The sequence below is a fragment of the Ambystoma mexicanum genome, chromosome 3q (genome assembly GCF_040938575.1).
Source record: "Ambystoma mexicanum isolate Mex_15411 chromosome 3q, UKY_AmexF1_1, whole genome shotgun sequence".
Classification (NCBI taxonomy): domain Eukaryota; kingdom Metazoa; phylum Chordata; class Amphibia; order Caudata; family Ambystomatidae; genus Ambystoma; species Ambystoma mexicanum.
Window position 1 is genome coordinate 755,664,284 of NC_090926.1, and position 13,412 is coordinate 755,677,695.

Sequence of the window (13,412 nt, forward strand, 5' to 3'; positions counted from 1 at the left end):
CTGGAAGGGTAAAAAATCAAGAATCCCAATGAAAACGATGTTGACCAGTCCACACCTAGGAGGCCTGGGAGTCCCTGATCTCCAGAAATATCAGATTGCAGCGCAATTAGCCCGCACACAAGCCTGGATCATTAGCTCAAATCGACCAAGATGGACCGAGTTGGAACAATCCCGCTTGCCCCTCCGCCTCCGCTTCCTTTTGCATCTATCTCCCACCTCAAGAAGAACATGGCCCACCATTCTATCCTCCAACAAGCATACCCTGAAAGCCTGGGAATGGACACGCAAATATAGGGGCTTTCCAAGGGACCTGAGCCCATCGGCCCCAGTCTTTCATAACCCGACATTTTCACCAGGAGCCCACCCCTCGAACTTTAATAACTGGATTGCGGGAGGTCTCGACTCCCTGGGCCAGCTCTTTGAAGGGAGCTGCCCTCTCACCTTTGACCAATGTAAGAGTACCTTCAACCTAAGGGAAACAGACACATTCTCTTACGCACAGCTACGACATTGGTGCTCCCATCCATCAATTCGCGTGGCAGCTACTCGAGAATTGGACCCCATAGAGCTGACTGTAGCAGACCCCCCACACCAAGGTCGGATCTCGACGCTATACAAGCTAATGCAGACAAACTCTCTCACCACCAGAGCGACCTACATGTCCCAATGGGAAGCGGACCTAGATCATCCGATAGAGGACCAGACGTTGATAGACATTTGGGCTCGTGCCCATTCCTCTTCCTATTGCATCACTAATCGAGAATGTGCCCATAAACTACTCTTACCATGGTACTATCCTCCACTCCGACTACACCACATAAACCAGTCCTTGGACCCCCGCTGTTGGCGCCAATGTGGCCTCCCAGGATCATTCATACATATGTGGTGGTCGTGCCCAGTGGTCGCAAAGTTCTGGTCCCAGTGCACGATGGCGATAGCGGACATAACGAAGATCACGCTGCCCCTGGAGCTGGAATCAATCCTACTAGGAGCCCCGATCCCAGGCATATACCCAAGATCTGGCAGAACAGCAGCCCTCCTAACCCAGCTACTCTTAGCAGCCAAGATCACGGTAGCGCGAACATGGAAATCTCCGGAGGGCCCCCTAATGATCCTGTGGTGGCTAAAACTATGGGACATTTTCATAGCGGAGAAAATCACAGCTGCAAGTAGGGGTCGATTTCATCGCTTCACAAACATCTGGTCGCCGTTAATAGACTGCGACGAGAGCTCTAACATTCAAACCATGTGCGGTGGCAAACGCCTTATCTGCGGAAGACACAGACATGAAACAGCGAGCAGACGACCAAGAATTGGGTGAGGACTGAGGGCTGACGGGAGGAGGGGGGAGGGCTAGCGAAAAGAAAAGGGACTGATTGGGCTTAATAATTTGCAAAAACCTTGTTTGTTATGATGTATGCTCTCTCGTGTATCGAACAAAAATAAACACGTTTTAAAAAAAAATTGCTGCAGAAGTGTTATATATTTTCAGAAATAATAAGTTGTGGCAAAGCATCCTGACAAAGACAATTTATGTTGATACGTACGAAGTTGTTGCAAACCAGGATTTTCTTGTTCCTTTTTGGAACTGCAGAGTAGAATCCTGCTTGAATCTGGGGCAAGGGGAATTCACCCAGATTATAAGTAGAGTCTGTTATCATATTGTGAATGTAACTGTTATAATTGTGTTGCCTTTGAACTGCCATGCATTGCATCATTGAGTTAGTGTATGTATAAGTGTGAGGGACAGATATCCTTTGCCAGAGTGTTCTCTTAGTTTATTTTAGGCAGGGAAGTCCTCGTGAGAGTAGGGATGGTGAGGTGTTTATCCAACCTTTTGAGTTAATAAAATGGCATATTTTGAAAAACCTTTACAAAGTTGTCTGCCTCACATTTCTGACCGACCCCTCACACTGCCCTGTTAACCCTTAGCTTCCCAACCACCAGGGGGCACAGAGTACTATGACTTCAATGATGGCCTTTGAAAATTAGGATGTCGGTATGTCATAAGGGCAACTTAGGACAATATATGTCCTAACAGTTCTTACAGGGTTAACAGATGAATGGGTCGGATTGTAGTCTTTCTCCAATGTGCCATTTAGACCTCCAAGCCCATAGGACGCATGACAGGCACAACTCCTTATAGGCCCCACGGCTTGTCTTGATAAAATAGACAGTGTGTTTATGAATACGGTTTTTGCTGATGTTTTTTGTTTGTCTGCAGAGAACTGAACTAGCTGAGTCTTTCGAATCCCTCATGGACTATGGCATCTCACTCCTTCAGAGGTATCGCATAATTTTCCCACCCTCAGTGCCAAAGTCTGCTGACCGGCTCCAAGATCTCCTCAAGTGAGTGATGACAGAAGAATGTGTGAGCTTATAAGAGTTTGTGTGTTACTCTTTTGTTGTTTACCCCTTCACACCTATGATGGGATGTACCTTTGCATGAGCAGTACAAGTAGCAGGCGTCATAAAGTAAATCTTAAAACCTATTCTAGAAGCCTGCAACTGTGTCACTCATCCGTATGCTAGCCTCTCTTTCTACATTTCAGTCAGCTATTATCACTAAGTGTCCTGTTTTCAGTACCCTTCCCATGAGAATATTCTCTGAGCAATATTATGATAGTTCTTTATTTTTCTTAAATCTTTAATGCATTCAAAGATCCAGTAATTTTCATTCATAGTTGACTCTCTCGTATTACCTTTAGCGTTGTAGCTAGCTGCACATTTTACAGCGGAATTTGATCTAATGCTTGCCTAGAATTCCAGTGGCTGATCCTACATTTTAAGAAGGGGCCCAGCAACATTTCAAGAATCGAGCACGATGAGAGGGCAGCATGGAAATCAATTGGAGGTGGCTAAGGTTACCAGCTGCTACCGCTGTCAATCCTCTAGCACATTTAGATGTCTTAGAGTGATTTATTGCTTACTGAAAAAATGTGGCCCTCAAAGTGTGTTTAGTCCCTTTCACCTTTTCTAAATTATGACTGATTGTACAGTGAGAGGCATTGCCATATGTAATTCCTGAAGGAGTGTACGCTTTTTCCATTTATATAGAGAAACGTAAACATTTTCCATAATAGCACTTGCCGTGGCATCTTCCAAATTATTATTTTTTCGGCAGCTGTATTCTTATGTATACATTTTATGTGTGTGAGTGCATCTGGGTGTTGTGCATCATCTATGTTTTTGAAGAACGATATTTTATGTCTTATATGTGGCACCTCATCATAAACTGCACAGTTATTTCTGTGTATTTTTGTGCATTTACGAAATTCACTTTTTTTGTGGTATGTAGAAATGGATGGGGATAGATTGGTGAATTCAGTACCGCTAATTACGGTGTTGGACCTGGATCCCATCACAACAAAGCATATGTGTTTTATCCAACAGGTTTCAATAAATATTAGGTTTATATTTTCAGATTCATATATAACGTGGTTTGGTGCTCCACATATCCACTTTATTAAATGCAAACAACTGTGTCTCATCATGAAAGAACACAACGCAAAATTAGGTTACTGTAAAATTAATGATGCACTAGTAGGACATGTAGCTTACCGGGCACATTGGAGATCGTGAAGTAGGCTGACATTCCGACTCGTTCAGTGTTAAGATGGATTTTCAGAGCCAGTCCTGAGGGAGGACTCTGAAAGGCCATCCTTTTTTCATGAATAGGGATAAGACAAATTAGGTCTAGCCAAACTCAATCAAGGTTGGTAAGAGAGCAGTTAGGCTTAGACTTAAGGAGATATGAGGGTGGTGTAATGGTACAATGACACACACATAGAGCACGCAAACCAATACAATTACACAGAAAGTATAAAAATACACTATTTATAAGACCAGAACACAAAAATAACAGGCACGTATTACTACTAAATTACTACTGTACGTATATGTACATTCACAGTAGTTATCTCATGACAGAATACCAACTGTTTACATTTAAGACAGTTGGAAATTATTCAGTTATGAACATGGAAAACTGTGTGCAGTGAAGGTGGTCAAAACAGGTAAGTAATACAATAGCAATTCAAATTCAGAGAAACCAACGTAAGAATGCTGCAAAAGCATTGGAATCAATATTACTCAGCCTTATAAAATAAGGTCCTTAACATTAAAAAGTCCTCCACTGCTAAGGTTGTTAGTTCCCATGCCCTTAAAATCTTAAGTCCCACGAAGATACCTTTTGTATGGAATCAGGCTTCTATATTGTGAAGAAACAAGTAGGGGTAAAGCCAACAGGTGAATAAACTTCCAGTGATGATCAGGACATTGCCACCTTACAACTACTTGGCAGGAGAGGCAGGGATGGAAATATCTATGCAGGCTCAATCCCCCATAGTCTGATTCCATTAGAAACCACCAATAGGGTCCCTAGATCTGCAGGGTCCACTTACGTCAATCCTTGGTTCAGTTGCAGGGTGTCCTGGGGCTTTGGGTGCACAAGTTGTTTTCAGAGTCAGGCTTGGGTATGGCTAGGTGGAGGTTCGGAACTCCACCATAATGGTTGCTGATGTCCTGCAGCTGGAAGGCCCAGGCACCCTGTGATGCAGACCAGCACAAGTCATGTGATCACAGGTGACAAACCGAGACACGATGGAAGTAGGCTGCAGCGAAGAATACAGGGCTCAGGCGGCGGCAGCCGACTCACGCAATGAAGGTAAAAAAAACTGCTCCAACAAGGGCTCTGGAGAGCAACAGTTGCAGGATCACTGTTCTTTGGCCACAAGCTGTAGACCCGCAGAGTTTCAAGCCGAAACTCAGTACATGGACTGATACACAGGAGAGGGATAGGGCGGAGCGAGGGTCCAGATTGGTTGGTCGCACTACCCCAAGGGTAGAAGCACTGGCAAGGGTCTTCAGGAGAATGATCCAGAGAGGCAGGTCTTCACCGAGACTTGGCTGGAGGCAATGCTGGATGATGCAGCTCTTCGTAGGTGACTTGTTTGTAATTACTACATCCAGGATGGCTTTGGAATCCTCCTTTTATCCTAACTTCGAGCAAGGGTCGCATCCAGCCCACCAATGAAAATAATCTGCAACATTCAACCTTGCAAGGGCTGTCCAATCATGGACAGCCTCTTGCCCTGCATCTGTCCTGCAACAGGCATACCCATGCCCAAAGTGTTGATTGGGACCAGACAGTCCCAGCCCACACATCCAGCTCGATACTTGCACTGTGGCTTTGCCCTGGAAAGTCGAGGCTTTGCTGTTGCAGGCCTTTCCATATATGGCACTTCCTGACCTAACAGGGAAGAATGAAGGCCAAAAGATAAGATGGCCAAAGGACAGGGCAAAAATGCAAAGCACAGACATTTTGAGTATATTGTACTCAAAATGGCATACTCCTACATCCCGTCTCCTTTCCTCCATACTGTATAGACATCCTTGTATGGGGACAGGACCGAAGCACTTTGCACCGCAAAAAATTGCATTTCCCCTTTAAGTTTTAATTTATCTGCAGAGAGGTGCAGCAATTGGCGTGATCTTGCACACTAACCCCGCCCCTCAGCGCCACACCTCAGTCCATTTTTCCACATTTATGGGAAAGGACATCAAGTACTGCGTCAGTGTATTTTTTGCTGCACACTTCCTCTAAGCGTGATAAGCGTGCTTATTTTCTTAGTGTTTTACATTCTACCCCGGCCTTCGGTTCCCCTGGTCCCTCTGGTGTATGTCGAGATCAACAGGTTTCTCAAAATGCGCAAAGCGTGAGGGCTCCTTCCTGGTGTCGGATCACCATGCACACTGCCCTGAATATCTGGGGGTCAATCATTGGTGTGGCTCTTGTGCAACCTGTGATGTGCTAGCGCCAGGGTCTTTAAAGAACAGGTTGGCGCCTGCACAACATCTGAAGAGATTTGTGCACAAGAAGACAAGAACAGAGAAGGTAAGTGCCTCTTTATTTACTAAACCATCCAGCACAGAGACTCCTTTCCTGGGAGCACTTTGGTTGGGAGGGGTCGTAAAGCCTACTCTACCGGCACCAGACTCAAGGCCACAAGCGGCCTCGCTGTGGAGTCTCACGAATCTACCGGGTCAAGTACCGAGTGGCATAGTGGCTCTATTCCTGAACAGCAATCCAAAGGACCTGCTAGGTCGTGTACTGTGTCTTGGCCTGAGGAGGTGCCTTTATGCAGGATTACTAGTGCTTTGCTTCCTCTGAGTGCTACAAGCCTCCCGCAGAATACTCTGAGGTCCAAAGGAGAACCAGGCCTTTGCCTGAGGGTAATTCCAGACCTCCTCTTCAGGGCTCTACTCCGGATGTTTGTTTCCCAAGCATTCCCGAATCACCTCAGCTGTATCGCAAAATGGCCGCTAAAAGAGAAGTGTCATCTGCACACTCACACAATATGGAGAGGGCCACGTCTTCAGTTGAGTCTACTCATTCAGCAAGAGCCACATAACCACTGCCAAAAACCTAAACAGGTCTTATGGGCATGTTGCAGTTAGCTCAACAATTTACAACTAGAGTGCAATGGTTGGGGTCAGACGTACCATGATGTACGGCATATCCTTCATCCTCTAGTGCCATGAGATATTCAGACCCATTAATGCATCAACCTTAGGTTTCAGTCCACTTGGACCCCTACAGCAGGCGCTACTTGAACCACAGTGCAAAACAATCCTGCCAGCGAGGATAGATTTTTAAACCTCATGAAATCTCCTCAAAGCTTGGATATTTTGAAGGAGCTAATTAAGGTAGTTCTCCCACAGTAGCAACCAAGTACTCACCCAATAGTGGCTTCACTCCTCCACAGTTACCACCACCACCACCTCAACCGCCGCCACCACTTCCTTCCGGCAGTCATACCAGTAGTACAGGATGTGGGTCCACAACCTTGTGAACAAGATAAATCCATTCTTCCTCCTGTGGACATGGCACTGGCGCCAAGATCGTGGACCCCCAAAGGCCAGGATTCAGACACCCATACACAAGGGCCTACACCTAAGAATGTTGATACTGTAATGAATCAGGAGTAAGAATCGGACACGGAAGCATTATGATGATTGCTTTAGATTTTATTAAAGTAAAAGAAGGGTTAGCGAAAGACCTATCTCACCCGATAAAGTCTTTCAGCTCGCCATCTATAGCTTTTCCAATGTTCCAACACAAAGTTAAAAAAAGAGGTGTACAAACAAACAAATTATCGAAGATCCACAATCCCCATGAAGGGGGCTTACCTTACCCTGAGTTTCTCAGCTTCTTCCCAGCTTAAAGTCACAGTTCTTTTTCACAGCATATTTCATTAACCAATTCAGGGGATATGGCTATTTTTCCCTGGTTTTCACACACTCACTGGGTTCTTTTCTACTCAGTACTTTCTACACTTAATTCACCTTTCCAGCCCAAGAGGTATGATTCCCTTTTCTTGGGGTTTCCTACTTCCCATAGGCCTGCCTGGTATGCCCTCCTCCTTGTCAAAATTCCCTGTATTTGGGTGCAGGTCCCAGATTTGCAATCGCACTGCCTGATTTACTCTCCTACAATGTCTTTAAAAGGTTCTCTGTATATTTGTGCGGGTACCACACTCGCAATCACACTGCCTGGTTTACTCTCCTGCCCAGACTTTACAATGTTCTCTGTATTTGGGTGTTGGTTCCAGGCTCGTAATCACACTGCCTGGTTTACTCTCCTGACAGATCTTTACAACATTCAATTCCAAGGGGCATAAGACTTTCCTTGAACCTTCACCTTTACTGTGACTGGGATACAGGTCTTTTCAATTTTCATCACCATTAAGGAAATATGGGAGTATGCCTCTTCCCCAAATACCTCTTGAACACAAGTATCGCTTGGACAAAAGGGAATATACCTCTTCCCCAAGTACCACCTTCTTATAGCACTGTTATTTTCTTCTGTGTCATTTAACTTGCTCAAGCACTGGGATTATTCAGAACACTTAGTATACAAGCCTTGGGATTCCGTTCCCCACTTTCGGTAGGTAATATGTTCCCAGAGCATAACCCGATGTCCCACTGGCATTGTGATGGCTTCCCGGGCTGCCACGCTCTCTCGGGTTCTTCTTCGTGTTCGACTTCTCAGAGTGGTGTGAGTGGCTCTGTCTTGCAGCAGATGGCTGTTGTCTGATGCTCCGGGTTCCCTTGCCGGCACAAAGCTTCTCCACTGCCTCACGTCCCAATTCAGGCTCTCTGGTGTCCTCAGGGATGCCCTGGCCGGCCTCTGCCTTCCCTTCTCTCCATGCCGTGGCTCTGCCTCGCTGGCTTCTCATCGCGGAGCGAGCGTCTCTGCCCTGCAGCAGAAGGGTGTTTGCCTAACACTTCAGATTCCCTTGCCGGCGCAAAACTTCTCCACTGCCTCATGTCCCAGTTCGGCGTCTCGGGTGCCCTCAAGGATGAGTCTCATTGTCGGCCTCTGCCGTCCCTTCTCTCTGTGCTGTGGCTCCGCCTCGCTCTCACACTCACACTCACAGGTTCCCAGTCTGAGCTAGGGAGAATTCTCTGCTCTCGTCTGGCGTCTCTGTACTCGACTGCCTGGCTGACAGCTTGGCTTCCCGCTGCTTCCCGACCTGCGTCGGGTGAAGTGAATCTCCTTCCATCTTGACGGTTCCTGCTTTTGAACATTGCGCCACCTTCTGGACTCCACAAACAACTAAAGAGTGTCTCAAGTTCTGTGCTCTGTATTGCTCCCATGCTCTTCCTCATCTCATTGTCTTTACAGAAGAAGATGTTAGAAAGAGTTCTCCTATTGGTGTAAGGTGGTTGAACTGGGTCTACACCACATTAAGCCATAAAGATATGAAAGTTCAGGGGTCTGGGGGCAAGGGGGTAATATTCTGAGTTTAAATGGAGATGTCTTAGAGTTTTGATATTAGTCATCATGGGACATTCTAATGCAACATTACAGCGTGCCATAGAGGTCTGTGGTATTGGGGGAAGGTCATCAGGTTCTAAAGGGTTAAGGGGGAATACCATCTCTCTTCTGGTGACCACGTTCTTAACCCACAAGCGTCATCTCCCCATGTGGTTTTCCCTCAGATAGGCACCCCCAGGGTCAGGATCAGGCAGCTTCTACCTTTCCCTAGCCACATGGGGAGAGTTATCCCGGGAACGGAGTGATGACATCACAATACTGATGAGGAATATGAAGAATCAGAGTTCCCTTCCTCAGCCAAAGCCTTTCATGAAAGGTTGGAGAGAGTGACAGAATGAGTCCCCACACCACAGAGGGATCATCCAGGTTCGGAAGTGTTATCAGGAGTGTTAGCTCTTCAAACGTCACTGGCTTTGGGAATTCTGTTGCAGAATGATGTGTCAGTGGCAAAAAAGATTGGTAACCACTTTCTTGCCTGCCGGTTAATAAAACACTAGATACCAGCTATAAGTAAGCAGGCTAAAATGGGATACTGCTTTCCTCACACCCTCAACCACACTCCTTAGTGGTAGCAGCTGCTTCACTTTGTGCAAAACCTAGTACAAGTACCTCTACAGCCTTCACATCAGCGGCGTCCATTCTCGCCAGACAGCATAAGCTTCTGGAATCCTTCAAGAAGGTGTACTCTAATGCACTGTTACATTTCCTCAAGCTAAGGCGGAGGCATTAATAGCTGCTGCTAATCAGCGTCTCTGGAGAGGGATTACAGATCTTGCGCAGAATTTGCAGACTGACAAACAGGTGTCATTCAAATCACGTCTAACAAAGGCAAAACTAGTGGCACAAGATATGCTAGAGCCATCAGTGGGACACATTGACACAGCCAGCAGGGGCATGTGTTAAGGATTAGACATGTGCAGCTCAGCATAGATGCATGCCACAACATGTACCAATGATGCCAGGACAGAAATTTGCACATGCCCTTTCAGGGCTCGGATCTATTTCACTCATCCACCGATGATGAGTTAACCAAGGAGAAAACCAGCTCTCAAACAGTGAAATCACTGGCTGGCTATCTTGACCAAACCAACTATTAAATCTTTTGCACAGGGTAGAGGTAGATCTGACACCACAGCTCAGTCATTTGTTGGGTTTACAGGCTTCCAGAAGAGCGAGACAGCCTGATAGGTTGCCTAATACCAATACAACAAAGAGATAGCTCAGCGGGTTGAGCGCTCGCTGTTGCGATCTGAGCGTGATCTGCAGGTCACAGGTTCGAATCCCGGCAAGGCCAACTCAGCCTTTCATCCTTCCGTGGTTGATAAATGAGTACCAATTTCGGTTGGGTGATAGTGTATGTAAATATGTGCTCTGTAAAGCGCTTTGGATTAAGGCGCTATATAAATAACACATTATTATCATTAACTACCACAAATAACTATCACTAACGGGTTCTATACGCCCCCTTGTCCACATCAGCCTCCAAAAATAAGAACCAATGAGATCACTGTCGGGGTCCATGTGTCCCATGTGGGGTCAGATTGCCTCTTTTCAAGGAGAAATGGTGTCAGATATTCAGAATCCCTTGGGGACTTTCTGTGGTTTCCAATGGGTTCCGGTTACCAATTCAGTTTACCCCTCCAGCATCCTCCCCTCTCAACCAGATAGGTTCTACTGTGTTGCTCAGGGAAGTTGCGACCTTGATGAAAACAAGAGCTGTAGAGATGGTGCCTCCAGAGTACAAGGCCAACGGTTTTTACTCAAGGATTTTTGCTATCCATAAGAAAAAACAGGCTGGCCTGAGGGTGATGCCTTTCATACCTCAACCTACCCTTATCTCTTGAAAAATTCAAGATGGTGACATCTGCTCTTATTGCAGAGTCTTTCTGTGCAGGGGACTGGCTATGTGTGTTGGACCTGAAGAACGCATACCTAGATGTGCCGATCTGGGAACCCCACAGACAATTTGTACAGTAATGGGGAAGCACTACCACTACAAAGTCCTGACTTTTGGGCTAAACGCAGCACCAAAAGTGTTTACAAAAATAATAAATTCGATAGCCAGCATTTTGAGAAGGAGAGGCCAACATGTCTATGCATATTTAGATGATTGGCTTCTGAGAGCGGAATCCCCAGAGGATGCTACACAAACCCTGCAAGTGTTGATAGACATTCTGTTAATCCTGGGGATTTCTATCAACATTAAGAATTTGGAATTATCCATGACATGACTCAGAAGCTCATATTCATTGGGTTTCAGTGGGACACCATTAAAGCCAATGTATTTACAACTCAGGACAGGCAGAGTGACATTCTTGCACAGATTTCTCATTTCACAACCAGAACAATGACAACGGTGTGATGGTTCGAACACCTACTGGGATTGCTAGCGACGTGCAGTTTCAAAGTACCTCTAGCAAGACTCAAAATGAGGAAGTTGTTGTGCATTTTGCTGCTTCTTGGAATCAGGAGATGGGCTCTCAGTCGGACAAAATAACAATTCCAGCAGCACTGCATGGTGACCAACTATGTTGGAGTCGAGACAGTCATCTCATGAGTGGTGCTCCTTCCATTCAAGACCATATTCGGTAATGATGACTATGGACTCCTACATGGAGGGCTGGGGAGCCAGGGTAGGGACACATTTCAACCACAGCCAGAGGTCTCTGAAAGACAAGTCGCATCACTTAAACTTTTTAGAGCCACATTTCTGGCAATAAAGTAATCTCTTCGACTACTCCCGAGATCCATAGTCTTAGACCTAACATACAGGACGATGGCTATATTCTCAACAAGCAACGGGGGAACCAGATACCCAATCCTGTGCTTATTAACAAGTCAGATTTAGGACTGGGTAATAATGCTTGGAAAACATAGCACAACATTTTGGAATTTAATTGCCACTCGTGATAGTGCGAATAGAAAAACGTTTTTGTAATCTTTTTTTTATTATAATGCCGCAAATAATTTGGCATTTTATAACAACACTTACATTTATACAAAATAAATCCATTTCATCAAATGAATATCTAATGAACATTTTAAAAACAATACATGCAATATACTTCAATGGATTGCTTTCTCCTGCAGGTTCCTCATCAGATAGATATCCCTTCCAGCGTCAGCTGCTCGGAAAAACATTTGACTGGGGTTGTAGTGTATCTCGACTCGGCCATCGTTCCATCTTGACTGGATGTGGTGCTCGTCGACTGCAGACATGATGTTGGCTGCCGTACATAAACTACGTCACAAACCCCCGGCACCGCAGTTCCTTTTTTGCACGTGCTCAGAATGCTGCTCTGGCAACAACCCTTGTGAGAGAAAAAAATGTCACTACTTTTTTTGCTTGTTCGAATTGCAATTCGGTGTGTTAGCAATATGTCCACTCCTAAGACATTGGGGTTTAAGAGGTGAAACAATTGCAACTAGAACATGTCTCTGACTGACCCGCACAAGATTTGCATGTGGTGCTTGCCGCGATCATGTCACTGAAGATTGCGGGTGATGTCAGAAGATGAACCCAAAGTCGTTGCCGGAGCGAGCAGTAAAGCAAGTTGGGGCGCCTACTGTCGAAGTTGCTGGCCTAATTGACTACAAGATCGTCTGAGCAGGTGACGGAGGACACCACCCCAGAGACGGAGGACAGGTGCCACAAGAAGGCTAAAATGAGGTCACAATCCAGAAGTCACTCGTGGTCTTCCTCTTTCCATAAAAAGAAGCGGTGGGAAGCCCTTAAGGAACAGATGCTCCAGATGATGAAGGCGGCCACTGCGGGTACAGGTCATCCCTCAATGCAGCAGGCCAAGCAGGTCCCAGTTACGCCCATTGCTTCCGGCGTCAGAGAAACCGAGTTGAGTCTGGTGACCCTTGGGCCTGACACTGACTGTTGCTAAGCCAACGATGCCACCGAAGCCGCAGTCGGCAGCAATGCTATCAATGCTGTCGATGTACAAGTCGATATCAGTGCTGATACTCAGTCATTTGTCCCCAAGCACATAGTTTTTTATAAACAATTCACTCCATTTTTAAAGATGACAGGCATCAAGCTGTCGATTTCGAGACGCACCAGGAGGATCCGGCGGCTCAGTTTCTTTGTGGATCAGGCTGACCTCATTGCTCTGGCAGAAGATGCCAGCAGCTTGGACATCCCGCCCGGCCTTGAGACTCAGCAGACCATGCAATTCCCAGTACTGGAAAACAGTCGAGTGGGTGGTGGATGCCCTAGGTTTGTGCCCCCGACAAAACCGCTGTCAGCCTACGAGCTCACAGATCTCCTCGATAGGGGCCCACCGACCTAGAGAGCAATGCCATTTAATGTGACCATTGCAGACCCCATTTCCTCCTTGTGGCAAAGACCCTTTCCACCTGGTGTTGTTTTCCGAGTTGATTACAAAATACAAACCTGCGAGCGGAGATCCCCTCTGTCTGTCGATCCATCCTACGCTGAAGAGGCTAGTGGTCCAGGCAGTCAATACGAGGCTGTCCACATCCAACCTCCAATTTACCAACCAATAGGTAATCTCACAAATATGATGCACTGGCTTAGAATGTCTTATCTTCAAGTAGCATG

The 13,412-nt window shown here is 46.1% G+C and overlaps 1 protein-coding gene across 2 annotated transcripts in view; it reads left to right on the forward strand.

The window, feature by feature from the left end:
* Positions 1 to 13,412, forward strand: part of UNC13D (unc-13 homolog D) — a 2,023,528-nt gene that overhangs the window by 693,100 nt on the left and 1,317,016 nt on the right. For both annotated transcript variants that reach the window (XM_069654742.1, XM_069654741.1), the window contains exon 15: positions 2,225 to 2,349. In XM_069654742.1, coding sequence (XP_069510843.1) covers positions 2,225 to 2,349 — 125 coding nt within the window. The remainder of the gene's footprint in view (positions 1 to 2,224; positions 2,350 to 13,412) is intronic.